Source organism: Epinephelus lanceolatus, chromosome 6 (assembly GCF_041903045.1).
Source record: "Epinephelus lanceolatus isolate andai-2023 chromosome 6, ASM4190304v1, whole genome shotgun sequence".
NCBI classification, from domain to species: domain Eukaryota; kingdom Metazoa; phylum Chordata; class Actinopteri; order Perciformes; family Serranidae; genus Epinephelus; species Epinephelus lanceolatus.
This window is the reverse complement of record NC_135739.1, coordinates 28,176,059-28,195,588: the sequence shown is the minus strand read 5'-3', so window position 1 is coordinate 28,195,588 and position 19,530 is coordinate 28,176,059. Positions and strand designations below refer to the sequence as shown.

The 19,530-nt window shown below is 38.4% G+C and overlaps 1 protein-coding gene and 1 long non-coding RNA gene across 5 annotated transcripts in view; both read left to right on the top strand.

Moving 5' to 3' along the window:
• The window catches only part of LOC144463678 (receptor-type tyrosine-protein phosphatase C-like), a 100,465-nt gene that overhangs the window by 54,313 nt on the left and 26,622 nt on the right, over window positions 1-19,530 (top strand). The window contains exons 1-11 of one of the 4 annotated variants that reach the window (XM_078168905.1): window positions 6,812-7,291; window positions 10,817-10,846; window positions 11,078-11,335; window positions 11,435-11,671; window positions 11,768-11,881; window positions 12,215-12,343; window positions 12,474-12,623; window positions 13,159-13,308; window positions 14,231-14,442; window positions 14,548-14,608; window positions 15,387-15,498. In XM_078168905.1, coding sequence (XP_078025031.1) covers window positions 7,231-7,291; window positions 10,817-10,846; window positions 11,078-11,335; window positions 11,435-11,671; window positions 11,768-11,881; window positions 12,215-12,343; window positions 12,474-12,623; window positions 13,159-13,308; window positions 14,231-14,442; window positions 14,548-14,608; window positions 15,387-15,498 — 1,514 coding nt within the window. In that variant the 5' untranslated portion in view covers window positions 6,812-7,230. Of the gene's footprint in view, window positions 1-6,811; window positions 7,292-10,816; window positions 10,847-11,077; window positions 11,336-11,434; window positions 11,672-11,764; window positions 11,882-12,214; window positions 12,344-12,473; window positions 12,624-13,158; window positions 13,309-14,230; window positions 14,443-14,547; window positions 14,609-15,386; window positions 15,499-19,530 lie in introns of those variants that run through there. The other 3 variants (XM_078168907.1, XM_078168904.1, XM_078168902.1) reach the window with 3 other exon arrangements.
• On the top strand, window positions 2,145-4,861 carry LOC144463746 (uncharacterized). Its single transcript, XR_013491761.1, has 3 exons — window positions 2,145-2,256; window positions 3,724-3,761; window positions 4,072-4,861. It is a non-coding gene; the product is annotated as an uncharacterized LOC144463746 (long non-coding RNA).

Sequence of the window (19,530 nt, the reverse complement as noted above, 5' to 3'; positions counted from 1 at the left end):
TAAGCATTTCTGAGATCTAGCTTGGTGAAGACTGTGGCTGTTTGGAGCAGTTCAAAAGCAGAGGAGATTAACGGGAGTGGGTAACGGTTCTTTACCGTAATGTCATTTAAGGGGATGTAGTCAATGCATGGCCTGAGAGAGCCATCCTTCTTACCCACAAAAACGAAGCCTGCACCAGCTGGAGAGGAGGACGGACGGATTATTCCAGCCTTCAGTGATGAGGTGATGTACTCGTCCATGGCCGCTCTCTCTGGCCCAGAGATGGAGTAGAGGCGCCCCGTGGGGATGGGCGCGCCAGGTAGCAGGTCAATGGCACAGTTGAAAGGTCGATGAGGAGGGAGTGACATGGCTTTCATCTTGTTAAAGACTTCTTTTAAGTCATGATAGCATGAGGGTACATTTGATAAGTCTGGGTAGTCAGAGTTGTTGCCTGAGCTCAGTTCAGTCACTGGAGCCTGAGAGATGTCTGTCCGTGTCACATGATTAGTTTTACATGAGTGTTCACACTCTTCTCCCCACCCCTTAATTTTGCCTGAGCGCCAATCAGTGTGAGGGTTGTGTCTTTTCAGCCATGGAAACCCCAAAATCAGCGGATGCTGTGCTGAGTCAAACAAATGAAACTGCATGATCTGTGTGGTTGTCATTTAATTTTACCTGAATAAGTTCAGTACAGTGAGTCACTTTAAACAATAAATGACCATCCAAGGCACTCGCATTAACAGGATGGATGGACATTTAGATTTAGATTTAATATTTAGATTTAATATTTAACATTTAGGTGCCACATTTAATATTTAGATTTAACTATTTAATATATTTCTAAGTTAACAAATATTGCTGTAAATGTGGTAAAAGGTGACGTTAAAAAATTCACAACACTTTTGATGCTAATCGGTGTTCAAACTGCTGTTATAGCAAACTGAAATATTCCTTTGACTGTGAGTAAGCATATTGTTGTATCTGAGGGAAAGTATGGTGTTTCTTACAGAACCAGAAGATATTCCTCATGTGGACTGGACTAATCCGGAGCATAACGTGGTCAGAGTAAGCTGTACTTATGGAAAATGCTTTAATGGACCTAAGAAGGAATACACTGCACGTCTGTATTATAATGGTGCCCCTCAGGAGGAGAAGCCTCCAGTAAAACACTGCAAATTTGAATTTAAAGATCTAAGCTACTTAACGGAATATGAAGTGAAGGTTTGTATAATCCTAATTTTTGGTTTCAGAAGATAATTTCAACTTTAATCCTCATATTTCTTCAAATGCTATAATTCCTGATGAAGGGATTTTCTGTGTTTCCAGGTGTTTGCTTTCAACGGACACCATTACAGCAACCCCACGGAAATAACTGTGACCACTTCCTGTATGTGCTGGTTTAATTACTGCCACAAATTGTTCAACTAAATCATTTGGATGCATTTTGCTTTGACAAACAGTACACAGTCACTTTTTATATATCCTAAGGCCCTGACATACCGAGCCGACGCTCAGCCGTTGGTCAATGTTGGGCTGGTGGTGAGGATCTGTGGCCCTTTGTCACTTCACCGTTGGCCCTCGTCTGCACTAGTCGGCTCTTTTCTGCAGATTCAGCATGTTAAATCTGTGTCAGTAACTGCAGAGCCCGTCGGTGAATGAAATCATTCTGATTGAGAGGAGAAGCAAAAGTGAGAAAAGTAAACAAAAAGTAAAAAGTTCAAGTCAAGAGGGAGTGATACCAAATCAAGCTTATTACATAAAGTGAAACTGTTTTTCTTTAGCCATTCATCTCTTTTGTAGTGACAGTTTGTGATGGTTTGTGTTATTGTTCACTGGTGCATGGTAAATATGTTTTGTTTTTTCAACACTTAATTGTGCTCGTAATGTGCTAAATGGCTAACTAGCATCAACATGGTCTTCCAGTATCCCTTTTTGTATGACGATTACAGACGACTGCTGTCTGCTGGTGTTGAAAGTTATTTTCTCTCACACATGTGCAGAATGTACGTGCTGGTTGGCTGATGGTTTAAGGTTTGTCGACGTGAGGCAACAGAGCAGGGGGCTTTTATCACTGCTAGTTCTCTGAAGTCGGTTTGGTGTGTCTGGGCCTTTAGACATAAATGCCACAACTTTGATATTCTTCTGTTATGTCCATTATTTTACAGACAATTCTAAAGCTCTCATTGGTTGTTTGGTCGTCGTCGTCATCATTGTATCTGTGGCCTCGGCTGTGGTGGTCTACAAGATCTACATTCTGTGGCGCAAAAAGTCCAGAAAGTAAAGATCATTTCACGTCTCACCACCTTCATCACTTTGACTTTTACATCAATTTAAAATGTTATCACTTGGTTTAACAGGCCTTATCAGTGGTTATCAGTTTCACATATACCGTATGGGGCCTGCCAGAAGGGGCCTGCTACATCTAATAGATGCAGGACACTGCTATCAACCCATTAAATGGCCGTTATCAGTTGTCATTGGGAGCTGTTTCACTTTTATTACGTTTTAGGTGCCAACACTACGTGGTGAGGTTAAGAGAAAACGTTATGATTTTGGATTAAAATAAGACTGTTACAAAACATAGTGTGATGAACTTACATAAGTCACTTAAAATAAGTCAGCGATGGCTTTTGGTTTGACACGGGACACAAACCCTGGTGTTTGTTTGACCCATCCACCACCCCGACCTCCTCCCTACACAGACTGTCTCATTCTTTATGCTAACGTTACTTCACTGGACTCCTCCTTTGCTCCAGTCATAATTACTACAGCCACTGGAGGAAGCCTCCTGACAATAAACATGACCACTTAATGTGCTGACAGCAATTTTCTGAACCTACTAGATGTAGCATGCCCCTTCTAACCCATAACTATGAAGCAAATAACCTCTGTTATACCAAGGTCTGGGTGAGTACTTGATTCTGATTGGCTGCAGGGCGTTAAAAACTAATAATGGACACCTACTGGGTAGCTCAGTCTGACTATCATTCTAAATCAGTATGCTGGCTGTAGTACCAGCCTGAAATCTGACACTGTATAACACTGAGTGTAGTTAGTGCCTCATGCTCTGAACACTATAGGATGGAGAGTGAACCAAAGCAATCATCTCACATCCCATTTGCTTTTCAACAGGTCACTTCAGGCTGCGGTGAACAGTAACATTACACATGGTGTACCATTTATCGTGAAATTTGGGGACAATGACATGGCTGGATAACTATCTAGTCTTGTTGTTAAGCATACTGTTATATTATATTCACGGTTTGTCAATCATATGCAATGTTATTGACTTTAAATCCTGCTAGCATAATGTTAGCTTTCTGGCTAATAGCTGATCCAAGGGTTTTATGAACTTAGTGGACTTCAAATATCTCCCATCGCTAAGTTGTATCTAAAGTTTTTCCTAGTAACTGCAGCAGTGAATAATTGCATAAGAACCTTAAGGTATTGATTGTTCCAGGTAACAGATAAACCCTCAAGTGTTATCAGGGAAGATCAGTTATGGCTTGTGAAAAAATTAATATTTTGATTGCAAAAAGCATAAAAATATAGATAAATAGTCTTACTTTTTATTTCTTTGGTAAGTGACCATAGTATAAACGGGATAATGCCCTTCGAGGTGTCCATTATCAGGAATTCACCCCCCCACATTGGTCAAGTTTGTTAATAGCTCAGTGACTAGTATTGTTATATTCAATATAAATCTTTGTTTTATTCAACCAATCTTCACTTTTTTCTCCACAGTGACATGAATGATGATATGATGCTTGAACAAACAGCAAGTGAGTAGCTTTCTTGTTTTTAACTCTCTGAGAGAATAACAAACAGTAATCACATTCAGCAGCTACAAAATGTTAATCATGTTTTAGCTGTTAGGTTATTACATCACTTGTTATAATGGAATACTTACACTGACTGAAATCATCCATTAGGAATTCTGTATTAGAGCACAACAGTATTTCTGCATAAAACTTTAAATCATAAAAACAAAGAAACTTTGAAAAAATATGTTTATATAGTTCAACTATGACATGAACTGTATAGTTTGAAGAATACAACAAGTTGCACTATTTCCTTTTCTTGCCTCTGTAGTTTATGTTAATGTTCCTCAACATCAACACCGCCATTAAGACAAACACTGATGAAGAAAGGCCTGATGGAGCTGCCAACCAAATCATCATCATTCCTCTAACTTCTGCCAGTCCATAGTAGGCCTTTTACTCTTTTTACATTGGCAATAGTCTAATTAGGATAGGATAGACTGATGATGCTTTGCTTGACAGAGGTACGACATGTTGTTAAGTGGTTATTTTTGTTGGAGTTGCCATTTTCTCGTTAAAATTTTAATCTTGGTGACATGAGATGAGATGATGAGACAAACTTGGTCAAGTTTAAGGTTACACAATTTAAGACTAATGAAATAACATTGCAAAGTTTTAGATCCCGACCATAAAAGTTGCTTTGAGTATCAAACGCTCAAGTCAAAAGTGAACAAAGCATTTGGGTCGATGGCTGTGTGAACAGTGTACATGGCTTTTACACATACATTTTACACATAACCTGTGTTTTATTGTTCTGTTATTATCATGTCATATTGTCTTTTATTATTATTTTTTTGATCAGTAAGGTAAATAAAAGTAGCAGCAGCTGTTAAGTCCTGTAGATGCACCAGCAGGCAGTTGAAGTTTTAAGTTTGCAGATGTGAGATTTTGTAGAGTTTTAGAGTCTGTTTTAGCGTTGTTGCTTTTTGTATGTGTTTTTGAGGTATTGCCTTTTATATTTATGGTGCCTATTATCATTATTATCATATCACAGTTTTTAAATGGAACATTGTATCGGACCAGCCTCTGCTTTGTACTCAAAAATAAAATACTATTTTGCTTGGGAATGTAAAAAAATCAGGTTTAATCCTTTTTTGTTTTAGTTTTGGTTTAGGTAATCAGTTGTTGTTTTTTTAAATCAACTATTTTATCAATGCACAATAAATATGGAATTTATTTAAATAACACGCAAATGTACTTCACAAATGATCATGCACGTTTTCCACTGCATGCAGTTGAGAAATGATGCCCTCTGATGCTCAAATCTGGAGGACGTCTGGTTAATTCTGTGTAGCCACCAAGCCACCAACCTGGGGGGGCTGAAGATTAAGTCAACATGCAATTGCCAAAAAATGTAGTTCATTAAATGGCCACTTAAGGCTGGCTCCAGAAGTGAAAGAAGCCTCATCAACCCCCATGTCAAAATTTCCAACTTTACAGCAGAAATAAACATGTCTACAGCCTGGTACAAAAATTGGTTTTGGTCTCTATAGGTACTTTAAACATTCAAGACAACTGTATGGGCGGTGAATTTCTATGTTACTCACCAATTTTTTTAAGACTTAAAGTTATGCATAATTAAGGGCATGACCACTTTGAGTGACAGGCTGTTTGTTAGGTGTTTGCTGGCCAAAATGCAGATCCACAAACCAATGGGTGATGTCATGATGTCTCCATCTATTCTTTTTTTTACAGTCTATGGTAGCCACAAGAAGCCCATTTATGTTAAGATGGCCTATCACTGAAAAATAATTGGAATCACATTAACTTCACTGCAGGATGTAACTTATCGAAACCTGAAATGTTTGATCTAGCATCAGTCATATTATGTTCGTCACACTCTAGAAAAAAGAGAAGCTATATAAATATACTTACCAGTAAGCTGGTATCATTTGCCAGTTGCTGATCAAAATGAAAAGTCCAAACACGTTGTTGGTGAGAGGACGCACAGGCTCAATGGACCTTTTAAGTAAAGTCCTTTCTTCCAAATGGCCCAACTGGTCCAGAGCTGCAAGTGTGACACTGCTGTTGCTGCGACTGGTCGGGCTTGGCCACCTTCAGCGTTGCTCAAAAGTTACAGCATGTCCTGTTTTATGATACTTAGCTGTTTTGTTCAGCAAGATAATCTCCACAAATGAACACCACTTTTATGATTTTTAAAGCGTAAAATGCAATCCCCAGAGGTAAAAAGCTCACATTAGGCTATAAATGGACTACACCATGCAGGTTGAATGTCTAAAAATAGTAGGGTATTAACTGACTGACATATGTCATAGAACAAAACATTAACGTCTCTTAAGCTTATGTGAACCACAGATCTTATTTCAGGCGTCCAACAAAAACTCCATTGACTTCAAGAAGAGGGAATCGAGAGTGATGAAATGTTAACTTATTTCTGGGTTCTGGGAAATTGTGAGACTTTCTGAATACTGGGGAGTACTTGTTGAGATTATGCCCACCCATTTTTATTTTAAACAGATAATCCATCCTAATATTACATGCATTTTATACTGGATTACATTAGCTGGATTTATCAGTGTATCATTGGATGTAGATTTGTACATGAAACACATTCAGCCAACAACAAAGGTGAACAGTTGGACAATTTGGACAAAACATATCTTTACATTTAAAATCTTGATTATATAGCTTCAAAATATACACTTAATGGCATCTTTTCAGTTGTTTAAAACTGTCATAGAGGTGTTTACTCAAAAATTATATCATTGTTAGCATTAGCATCCTAATTAGAGGTAGAGTTGTGCTGAACTGCAATATATTGAGAGATGTTTCTACATATGCTATTATACATAATATTCATATTCTGCTCCCCTCATTTATGTAAATGGAAATAAAGATTATTAAACATCTACTGATGCTCTGCTCAGCTGTACTGAAACATGTAACTTAAAAAAAAAATAAAATCACAACACAAGATAAAATCAAAACACCCATTTCCTCTCTTGCTTCTCTCCACTGGAGTTATTTATCTGTCACCACTCTCTCTCCCCGCGCATTTAGCACCACAGCTGCATGAAGGGGCTGAGGTGTCCTCCGTCTCTGTCTTCTGTTTCGCTCTCTATCTGTATGCGGTCCACATCTTCTTCCTCTTCATCATCATCCATCTGATTATTACTATCTGACCTGTTGAACGTGAGCTATCTGAGGAATGAAAGGATACTGTGCGACCCATTCCTCTGTCTTGTCACGGATGTGTCCCACTGCCACACTTTCTTAACTGATCCTTAACTGGTCAAACAGCTCTTCAGACGGATGAGAAAAATGCAGAAAACCAAACCTTTTCCACAGCTAAAGTAAGGGACTAGAGTTTTGGGGTCAGTGTGCAACCGTGATTGACACAACGTGAGGTCGTGTTCGTTTTCAGACGTGCCACAGCTTCGGACAAAATCGAGTGTGCAAAGGCCTGGATATGGCAAGTGTCCATCTCAAGATCCTGCTGCTCTGGGCTGGGATCATCGCTGTGGCCAATTGTAAGTAACAATCTTCTATGTAAACATAATGGCCTTCTTAATTTTTAAAAATACTACTACTACTACTACTACTAATAATAATAATAATAATAAAGCAGTTTTTTTTACCCCTTTATCTGAAAATTTTTTTTCCATTTACCAGACAAGACATAACATTAGGCTGTCATCTTAAGGTATGAATATGTACAGAAATACATAGAAAAATGTAAGAAAAGGAACAAGAACAGAGATCACAAAACAAAACAGAAAACTACAGAACAAAAAACACTTGCATCATAGTGTATTTAAGTACCTTTAGGACGGACCACATGTAGAGATATGAGTTCGTAGTTCCAGGTCAGGTAGACTATCTATATAGTTTAGAAATGGGTTCTAGGTTTTGTAAAATCTCTTAATGGAGCCGTTGAGGATGCATCTGATTTTTTCCAACTTTGATCTGTTTGATGGAGATATTACATCCTTTCATTCAAATAGATTTCAGCATCTAGCTTAAAGGAGGAAAAGGCAATGATGAATGACCAGAGAGTACTAAGTTTTAAGAAAGACCCCATGGTGACTGGGGTCAATTTACAGCTGTCACAAATAAGGCCTAAAGTTTTGGAATATTCTTGCAATTTAAGCTTAAAAGAGGTATAGCCAGTGTAGCATTTTAAACTGTATTAAGGCAAATCTTGAGCACAGAGAAGAGGTATGAACCCTAGAAAGAGCCATTATAATGAGGAGGTATTGGAAAATTAGAAACCTCTTTATGTGCAAAGTTTCTGATTTGTAAATGAAGGAAAAAAAACAATACTAGTCAGGCCAAATTTCTGGAAAAATCTTCAAAGCTGGCAGAAGCATTATCAATATACAGGTCCCTAATGCTACGTATACTCTTGTCATACCAAATTTGGAAGCCTTTGTCTGATAAAGATGATTGTTTAACACAGATGAGTGAATACAAATGTTACAAATACCCAGGCACTTTTTTAAAATGTGTAATGATTAAGTTACAATTAGTTGTATATCTAGTTTATGTAACTATGTAAATGAATTAGCTGAAAGATTAAATGTCAAATTACGATATTCGTTAGCATACCTGCTGATGGGGAAGTCTTCACTTTTGTTTAAATTAAGTTTTTACCCTGATATTTTCCAAATTCTCCAAGAACTGACTTCAGGTACAGTCAAGGCAGCTTGATAACATATAATAATAGATCATCTGCATAAAGTGAGACAGTGTGACACTTTGCATACTGTTATTCATCTAAGAGATGTGGAAAGTGACTCTTCACCCAGGACAAAAAGTAGATGGTCTAATTTATTTCCTTGTTTGGTCTCTATCTGGAAAATAATCAGAGGATAGAAGTGGTATAAACTGAGGCAGTTGGATTGGTGTAAATAAGATTGATTAGTTAAATGAAGTAAGGGCCTAATTCATACCCATTAAGTGTATGGTATATATAATTGTACCCTATCAGTAAAGTCTTTTTGGCATACTGCTTCTGGTGATAGATGTCAGATTTAGTAGAGATTACATTAAACAGCTGTCTCAAACTGAAATTGGACTGTCTGCTGTCTGCCGTGAACAAACTCAGTTTAGTTATCGGAAATAATATGAGGAAGAACAGTTCAAGGTAAAGTGCATGCATGTCTTTAAAAAACACTTTACCATTACAGTTCCTCAAACTGATAGGTCTGTAAGACGAGCAATTGAGTGGGTCTTTTTTTAATAACAATGTAGTAGATGACTGGTGGAGTGTGGGTGGAAGAATGTTATTTTTGAGTGTTTCTATGTAAACTAAAAGGACAAGAGGGGCAACTTATTTTAACTCTGTGGGAAACTCATCGGGATCTGGGGCATCCTCCAGTGAGACATTCTGGTCTAGTAGACAGAGGAGAGTCTAACACAGCTGAATAACAGGCGACAGGTAGATTATAAAATACATGTGTTATCTGTACTTAGAAGGTGTTGTAGAATTCAATGATGAACCTTTTTTTTTTGAACATCAAAAAATGTAGCTGCATTTTCTAGCTCCTTCTCCTGTACAGTGTATCATGTTAATATTTTAATACATGATTTATTACGTTCAGCACCTGTATTTTTTTCTAATTTGAAAATAAGCAGATATGAATTTACACAATATTGGCTTAGGGTTGTTTCAGCACACCTGGGAGCATGTTTAACATCTACATGAGCAAACCTTTAAAGCCACAGCATTTTGTCGAGAGACTAATGTAATTTTTTCTTGTAGGGACTTACAAATTTAGCATAATATACAAGTATTACAAGTCAGCATAATGATGATCAGCATAATTTAAGATTATTTTACTCTGAGGTCACACAGACTGAATCAGTAGCTTATTTGAAGTTCTTGTGCAGCTTGTAAAATTTTGTCTTCTGCCATGACAGATTCAACACAGTCACATCAGTAGCTGTAAGTAGAGTTTGACCACTAACCACAGTTAGTATTTCCGGTATATCTAATTTACCACAGCTTAGTACTGCAGGAGGGGAACAGAAAAACTCAAAGATAGGGCAGAGTGTGTAACATGCCATCTATATCTAAATGTAGAAATATCTATATCTAAATTTCCACTCACTTTGTAAACCCTCACCTCATATTTCCCACCTGCAGCGTTCAATTCAACTGTGTCCCGTGAAGTATTCATACTCAGTTTACAGTTTTTTGGAGGAACATTAGTGTTGTATTCAGCACGATTTAGCTGATGTATGCATTACATTAGGTAAGACTACTGGCAGTTAAGTATTTCCACTTGAAGGTGCCACTCTTACAGTCACTACTGCTCCTCCTTCAAGCATCCCACCCTCAAACAGAACCAGCAATCACAAGGTTGGAATTTTCTCTTTTACAAGTCCTCTATTTGTTCTTATAGAGGACTGTGATAAGACTGAGATATTCATATAAGCATAGACAACGGTTACTAACACTCATAAAAGTTGGTCTACTGCCATGACAGATTCAACACAGTCATATTAGTAGCTGTGAGAAGGGTTTCACAAATAACCACAGTTAACATTTCCTGTTTACCTCGCCAATCCTCAGCTCAAACTGGCTCAAACATGTCTGGTTATGTATTCAGCCCTTAGTTTACAATTATTGGGAACATTAGTGTTGCCTTCAGCATGATGTACAGTAGCTAATATATGCATTATATCAGGTAAGAGTACTGACTTTCTCGCCATCTTATAGCCACTCCTGCAAACACCCCACCCTCAAACACAACCAAGCCAATAGACCCTCAGGCAAACACCACTCAAAACCACACTTCACCTCCATTCACCACGCCCAACAACACAGTGACTCCCACCACCCAAGATTGGAATTGTCTCTTTTACAAGTCCTCTATTTGTTCCTGTAGAGGACTGTGATAAGACTGTGATATTAATATAAGCACAGGCAACGGTTCATGAAATACAGACACCTGCTTTACTTGCTTTGGAAGAGTATCTTTTAGTGTTATAGTCATACAAAAAATATTTTGTCATTTCCTTTTCTAATCTAATTTTAATGTGTTCTCCAGCCACCCCACAGGCCCCTCCACCTCCACAGTGTGAGTATCAGTATTATTTTTAAAGATAATAATACACGTCATCTTTACTCCTGTACTTATTAAACTGGTTTCCAGTGTTTCTCTGTGAAGATAGATTTGCACAGTGAGTGTACAAAGTGTTTGGATTCACGTTCAGCATCTACACGAACAAACTGTCTGAGATTGAAAGATGTCATCAGGAGATTTATATTTACTATGAGATTTTATAACTCTGTTCATTTTGTTTTGCAGGTTCTTACAATGTCACAACCATCACCTCTGGCTTCAGGATTGACATGATGACAAGCTCTACCCCTGGCAACTACACCATAAACTTTACAGAAAAAGGCCGAAATGAACCCACTGTTCAGCCCTTCAGTGGAACCTCACATGAAATCAAACACCTGAGGCCCTGTACTGAATATGAGCTCAGTGTTGCATATCGTGATGATGCTGGCAATGAAACACTCTGTACCAGCACTCAAAGTAAAATGAAGACAACTAGAATGAGTGAGTAAAAATAATTCACATTGTTGAATTTCATCTCATTTTCCTTTAATTTAAGAAATGACACAGGTTTGTGCATTTCATTTCACTTGTGTGTTTCAGGTGAAACAGACATTAAAGAAGGCAGCTGCATGCCTGGATATGTTTGTTACCAAAGTGATTGGGACATCAGCTCTTCACTGTCAACATCCAATAATATCTCAGCTGTGCCATGCAAAAGCAGCAATACAGAGCTCTGCATTAAACCTGATTACAATGACATCTGCACTAATCTGACTACAACCTTCACTTCAGGAGACTGTGCCAACACCTTCAGCCGCACCAAAAGCATCACTGTCGGTATGTACAGAGGAGTCCTCGTGTAGTTTGAACTGCATGTAGTGTATTTCTTATTTCATCATGTTGAATGTATGTGCTGTTTTCTTTATTCAGCAGATTTCTTAGATCCAAATGAAATAACTCAGAAACCTCCAACTGGACTTCCTGCAGAAATAGAAGCAGAATTACCTGAACACTGCACCGATCTCACCGTCGATTACACCTGTCAGGGTAAGTGTAAAGACTAGAGGTAAAGAGACTTCGTATGTCACCAACATTATGAATGGATTTACATGGAAGTGGATAGAGGCACATGACATTCTCACACTGCAGTCAAACAGAAATGACCATTAAAATCAGTTTAACATTAAAGTGAATCTGAATTGTCTTTTGGTGCGAGAGGAAGTCGAGGTGCTGCTTTGTGCTCTCTGTGAATCAGATCTGAGGAGAAGATTTATTCGTTTGCTTTAAATGATTTTACATTGAAATCTGACTGCTCATTGGCACCAAGAGACAAATCCAAGCTGTTGAAGAAATGCTGTCATCCTTGTGTCTCCTCAAAAGATGAACTCGGTTACATCAAGAATGTGTCTGAGCTGGAGCCCTTCACACATTACAACTGTACTGGTCACATCAAGAACAACAATGTCCCCATTAATCGAGCCACTGATATCAAGTTCATGATCAACTGTGGTATGTTGATATTCGCTTCATCTCAGTGCAATGATAAGAACAATGAGCTTGTATCTTCAGATAATTATGGAGAACAGAACAGCTCCAGATGTTTAGTTCAGTGTTACAGATGTCTGATATCTTCCAACAGATCTTCCAATAACAACACGGTCAAATGCAGCCATGACCTCCATTGATCTGACATGGACCGCGACCAGTCAGGACTGTCCAGTTCTTCCTGGTCTTCCAAAGCTTTCATATGACTGCAGTTGTGTCCCTCCTTCCAAACACACACCCAGTGGTGAGTACAAATATTTAGATTAACTGTCTTATTTTACTGATTTTACAGGAAGTCTTTGGAGATTATTTTACTGATCAGTTTATCTAAACTGTGAGACAAACTGTGACATTTGAATCATCCATGGACCTACATGTCTCCATACTAACACTTTAGCATGCTGAGTGAAAGAAGGTGTGAATAACCTGAGATTGGTGAAGATTTGTGTCACAAACATGAATTAATTGAAAGGTCAGAGTTTAGTCACCTTGTTTCAACAGGAAGTAAACGTCAGAAATGTCAGAGCTTCAGTGTTCACATATTAAATTTACCAGTCTACTTGCAGGTCAATAACACATAATGAATACTAAAGTTTTAACTAATAGAGGCTGGTGATCTAACAATGACACATGGGTGATTGATTGAGTCATTGAATAAGATCAACTTTTTTGTCACTTTATGGGTAACTTGACCAAGAAAACAATCTGCTGTTATTTAGTCTCTGTTGTTTTGTTATTCAGTCAAACACAACAACACAGCTAATGAAACTATGTTGCAGTTCCAGCTGACAAATCTCAAACAGGAGGAATGTGTCATTTTACTGGACTGGATCCATTCACCAAGTACAAGTGTACAGTTCAACCCAAGTACAACTACGAGGAAGTTGCCAGACCATCTCCAGATACTGAGGTTTGGACTAAAGTTGGAAGTAAGTGTCTAAAACTGTGTATTTTGGAGCAGATAACAGTAAACTCATGTAAGAAAGAAAGAAGCTGACTATTGTTTATTAAGTTTGTGTATTTCACATGTTGTTGAATGAACATTACAGTGTAGCTCCAGTCATTAGTAAAGTACGGTGGTTATTCACAGTGTTATTCTCTACAAATCTACCAACAGTCAGTTCTGACCTGTTCATTTATCACAGGTCACCCATAGAGTCTGTAGTGATTATAGACTGTTTCAGTGTGTTAAACTGTAATCAGTTTAGTACAATGATTATTGTATTTAAAAAAAATTACATAGATTATTTTCATTTGCATTCACTGTAAGTGCTGTTCTTTTAAATAATGAATTTAAAAAGCAACTTTGAAGTGAAAGTTTTTTTAAAATGTACTTGTTATTGCATTTAATGTGGCAGCCTGTCATATGCCATGCCATGATTCATTTATTTCCCGCTTTAATGCCTACAGTTCCTATTTCATGACAGCTTTATTTTAAGAACGACTCAGTTTAATTTAAACATGTGATACATGTGAAGTCCAACCCACAAACCCTCACTTACATAACATTACAGCTGTGTGCGATGAATGGAAAAACAAAAAGTCCCATTTAAAAGCTGTCATCATTCATCATTTAAAACATATAAGACAAAAGAATGATAACCTTTAATATATATATTTTTTGTTTGTTTGTTTTTACTCTGAGTTAATAACAAGTCGTTTGCCATGTAAGATTAATTATCTTTCTTTGCTTTGCACATTTTATCTTTACATCACGACTGAATACCAACAGAGCATCACACTAATGATGCTAACTGGTGTTCAAACTGCTGTTATAGCAAGCTGAAATATTCCTTTGACTGTGAGTAAGCATATTGTTGTATCTGAAGGAAAGTATGGTGTTTCTTACAGAACCAGAAGATATTCCTCATGTGGATTGGACTAATCCGGAGCATAACGTGGTCAGAGTAAGCTGTACTTATGGAAAACGCTATAATGGACCTAAGAAGGAATACACTGCACATCTGTATTATAATGGTGCCCCTCAGGGGGAGAAGCCTCCAGTAAAACACTGCAACTTTGAATTTAAAGATCTAAGCTACTTAACGGAATATGAAGTGAAGGTTTGTATAATCCTAATTTTTGGTTTCACAAGATAATTTCAACTTTAATCCTCATATTTCTTCAAATGCTATAATTCCTGATGAAGGGATTTTCTGTGTTTCCAGGTGTTTGCTTTCAACGGACACCATTACAGCAACCCCACGGAAATAACTGTGACCACTTCCTGTATGTGCTGGTTTAATTACTGCCACAAATTGTTCAACTAAATCATTTGGATGCATTTTGCTTTGACAAACAGTACACAGTCACTTTTTATATATCCTAAGGCCCTGACATACCGAGCCGACGCTCAGCCGTTGGTCAATGTTGGGCTGGTGGTGAGGATCTGTGGCCCTTTGTCACTTCACCGTTGGCCCTCGTCTGCACTAGTCGGCTCTTTTCTGCAGATTCAGCATGTTAAATCTGTGTCAGTAACTGCAGAGCCCGTCGGTGAATGAAATCATTCTGATTGAGAGGAGAAGCAAAAGTGAGAAAAGTAAACAAAAAGTAAAAAGTTCAAGTCAGGAGGGAGTGATACCAAATCAAACTTATTACATAAAGTGAAACTGTTGTTCTTTAGCCATTCATCTCTTTTATAGCAACAGTTTGTGATGGTTTGTGTTATTGTTCACTGGTGCATGGTAAATATGTTTTGTTTTTTCAACACTTAATTGTGCTCGTAATGTGCTAAATGGCTAACTAGCATCAACATGGTCTTCCAGTATCCCTTTTTGTATGACGATTACAGACGACTGCCGTCTGCTGGTGTTGAAAGTTATTTTCTCTCACACATGTGCAGAATGTACGTGCTGGTTGGCTGATGGTTTAAGGTTTGTCGACGTGAGGCAGCACAGCAGGGGGCTTTTATCACTGCTAGTTCTCTGAAGTCAGTTCGGTGTGTCTGGGCCTTTAGACATGAATGCCACAACTTTGATATTCTTCTGTTATGTCCATTATTTTACAGACAATTCTAAAGCTCTCATTGGTTGTTTGGTCGTCGTCGTCATCATTGTATCTGTGGCCTCGGCTGTGGTGGTCTACAAGATCTACATTCTGTGGCGCAAAAAGTCCAGAAAGTAAAGATCATTTCACGTCTCACCACCTTCATCACTTTGACTTTTACATCAATTTAAAATGTTATCACTTGGTTTAATCAATCAATCAAACAATCAATCAATTTTATTTATAAAGCCCAATATCACAAATCACAATTTGCCTCACAGGGCTTTACAGCATACGACATCCCTCTGTCCTTATGACCCTCGCAGCGGATAAGGAAAAACTCCCCAAAAAAACCCCTTTAACAGGGAAAAAAAACCAAAAAACGATAGAAACCTCAGGAAGAGCAACTGAGGAGGGATCCCTCTTCCAGGACGGACAGACGTGCAATAGATGTCGTACAGAACAGATCAGCATAATAAATTAACAGTAATCCGCATGACACAATGAGACAGAGAGAGAGAGAGACAGAGAGAGAGATGCAGGTAATAACAGTAGCTTACAACAACATTATTGAAAGTAATAATATTATAGTTATAGTTCTGGCTACTGTGGTACAATATGTTGGAAGTATGTATTAATATCTGGCAGTATACATGTGTGACAATAGTCATATGTGTATAATAACAGTAGAAGTATGACTAATGACTAATGATGGCAGCAGCAGCAGGAGGAGGCATCTGGCAGGACCACGGCAGCAGCACAACCACACACGTCACGCTGTCCAGGCACCGCTGCGATATGAGTTAGAGAGACAGTGGAGCACAAAGGCTCCGGAGAAGAAGCCGAGTTAGTGACATCCAGAATGGCCGAGTTAGCAAGATGCAGTAATAGAATACGAGAGAGAGAGAGAGAGAGAGAGAGAGAAGGAGAGAAGGTGCCCGGTGTATTATAGGGGGGTCCTCCGGCAGACTAGGCCCAAGTCAGCCTAACTAGGGGCTGGTACAGGGTAAGCCTGAGCCAGCCCTAACTATAAGCTTTATCAAAGAGGAAAGTCTTAAGTCTAGTCTTAAATGTGGAGATGGTGTCTGCCTCCCGGACCGAAACAGGAAGATGATTCCACAGGAGAGGAGCCTGATAGCTGAAGGCTCTGGCTCTTGATCTACTTTTGGAGACTTTAGGGACCACGAGTAACCCTGCGTTCTCAGAGCGCAGTGTTCTGGTGGGATAATATGGCACTATGAGCTCACTAAGATATGATGGAGCTTGACCATTTAGAGCTTTATAAGTTAACAGTAGGATTTTAAATTCAATTCTGGATTTTACAGGGAGCCAGTGCAGAGAAGCTAAAACAGGAGAAATATGATCTTGTTTCTTAGTTCCTGTTAGTACACGTGCTGCTGCATTCTGAATTAGCTGGAGAGTTTTTAAGGACTTACTAGTGCTACCTGATAATAGAGAGTTACAGTAATCCAGCCTAGAGGTAACAAAAGCGTGGACCAATTTTTCTGCATCTTTTCGGGTCAGGATAGGCCTAATTTTCGCAATATTACGCAGATGAAAAAATGCAGTCCGTGAGGTTTGTTTTAAATGAGAATTAAAAGACAAATCTTGATCAAATATTACTCCGAGGTTTCTTACAGTAGTGCTAGAGGCCAGAGCAATGCCATCTAGAGAAACTATGTCATCAGATAAAGAGTCTCTGAGTTGTTTGGGGCCAAGAACAATAACTTCAGTTTTGTCTGAATTTAACATCAGGAAATTGGTGCTCATCCAAGTTTTTATGTCTTTAAGGCAGTTATGGAGTTTAGTTAATTGATTACTTTCTTCTGGCTTCATAGATAAATACAACTGAGTATCATCCGCATAACAATGGAAATTTATAGAGTGATTTCTAATGATGTTACCTAAAGGAAGCATATATAGAGTAAATAGGATTGGTCCGAGCACAGAACCTTGCGGAACTCCAAAACAAACTTTGGTACGTAAGGATGATTCATTATGAACTTCAACAAACTGAAAACGATCAGATAAATAAGATTTAAACCAGCTTAGTGCAGAACCTTTTAGGCCAATTAAGTGATCCAGTCTCTGCAGTAGAATTTGATGGTCTATTGTGTCAAACGCCGCACTAAGATCTAATAAAACAAGTACAGAGACAAGTCCTTTGTCTGAAGCAATCAGAAGGTCATTTGTAATTTTAACTAGTGCTGTCTCAGTGCTATGATGCACTCTAAATCCTGACTGAAATTCCTCAAATAAATTATTATCATGGAGAAAATCACACAGCTGGTCTGCGACTACTTTCTCAAGGATCTTTGACAGAAAGGGAAGATTAGATATTGGTCTATAGTTGGCTAACACCTCTGGATCCAGGGTGGGCTTTTTTAGTAGAGGTTTAATTACAGCTACCTTAAAAGACTGTGGTACATAGCCTGTTAATAAGGATATATTGATCATATCTAATATATGAGTGTTAACTAAAGGAAAGACCTCCTTAAGTAGCCTAGTTGGGATGGGGTCTAAGAGACACGTTGATGATTTAGATGAAGAAATCACTGCTGTCAATTCTTGAAGAGAAATTGGGGAGAAGCAATCTAAATATATATTAGGTCTAACAGCTGTGTTTGATGTTAGATAGGTACTATCTGAGGACAGGAGGTCATGAATTTTGCCTCTAATAGTTAGAATTTTGTCATTAAAAAAGCTCATAAAATCATTACTGCTAAGGGCTAAAGGAATACAAGGCTCAATAGAGCTTTGACTCTCAGTCAGCCTGGCTACAGTGCTGAAAAGAAACCTGGGGTTGTTCTTGTTTTCTTCTATTAATGCTGAGTAATAGTTTGCTCTGGCATTGCGGAGGCCCCTCTTATAAGTTTTGAGACTGTCTGTCCAGATTAAACGAGATTCTTCCAGTTTGGTCAATCGCCAATTCCTTTCAAATTTTCGCGATATTTGTTTTAACTTACGGGTTTGAGAGTTATACCAAGGAGCGAACTTTCTTTGCTTTTTTAACTTCTTTTTAAGAGGAGCTACAGAGTCAAGTGTTGTTCGCAGCGAGCCTACGGCGCTATCGACAAAATGATCAAAGTCGGTACAGGAAACCTCTGTTACTGAGGGACTTGGTATTGAATTTAACGACGGAGTAATCTTTTCCTTAAATTTTGCGACAGCACTATCTGATAAACATCTAGTATAGTAACTGTTGCTGAGTGGCGTGTAATCGGGTAAAAAGAAATCAAAAGTAATCAGATAATGATCCGATAGCGAGGGATTCTGTGGAAAGACTTTTAGGTTATCAATTTCAATTCCATACGTCAGAACTAGATCGAGGGTATGGTTAAAGCAATGAGTGGGTTCATGTACACCCTGACTGAAGCCAATGGAGTCTAATAATGAGATAAACGCAGTAGCCAGGGAGTCATTATCAACGTCGACATGAATGTTAAAATCGCCTACAATAATAACTTTATCTGATTTAAGAACTAAACTGGATAAAAACTCTGAGAATTCAGATACAAATTCAGAATACGGGCCAGGAGCACGGTACACTATAACAAATAAAAGTGGCTGCGAGGTTTTCCAGGTTGGATGTAAAAGACTAAGAACGAGGCTTTCAAATGAATTATAATCTAGTTTAGGTTTAGGGCTGATTAACAGACTAGAGTTAAAAATGGCTGCAACTCCCCCTCCTTGGCCGCTGCCTCATCAGTGGTTATCAGCCTCACAGATACAGTACGGGTTAGAAGGGGCCTGCTACATCTAATAGGTCCAGGACACTGCTATCAACCCATTAAATGGCTGTTATCAGTCATCATCGCCGGGAGCTGTTTCACTTTTATTACGTTTTAGGTGCCAACACTACGTGGTGAGGTTCAGAGAAAACGTTATGATTTTGGATTAAAATAAGACTGTTACAAAACATAGTGTGATGAACTTACATAAGTCACTTAAAATAAGTCAGCAATGGCTTTTGGTTTGACACGGGACACAAACCCTGGTGTTTGTTTGACCCATCCACCACCCCGACCTCCTCCCTAAACAGATTTTCATGCACTTCATACTAATGTTACTTCACCTGACCTGCTCCTTTGCTCCAGTTATGATTACTACGGCCACTGGACAGGCTGCCTAACAATAACCACGGCCATTTAATGTGTTGACAATGA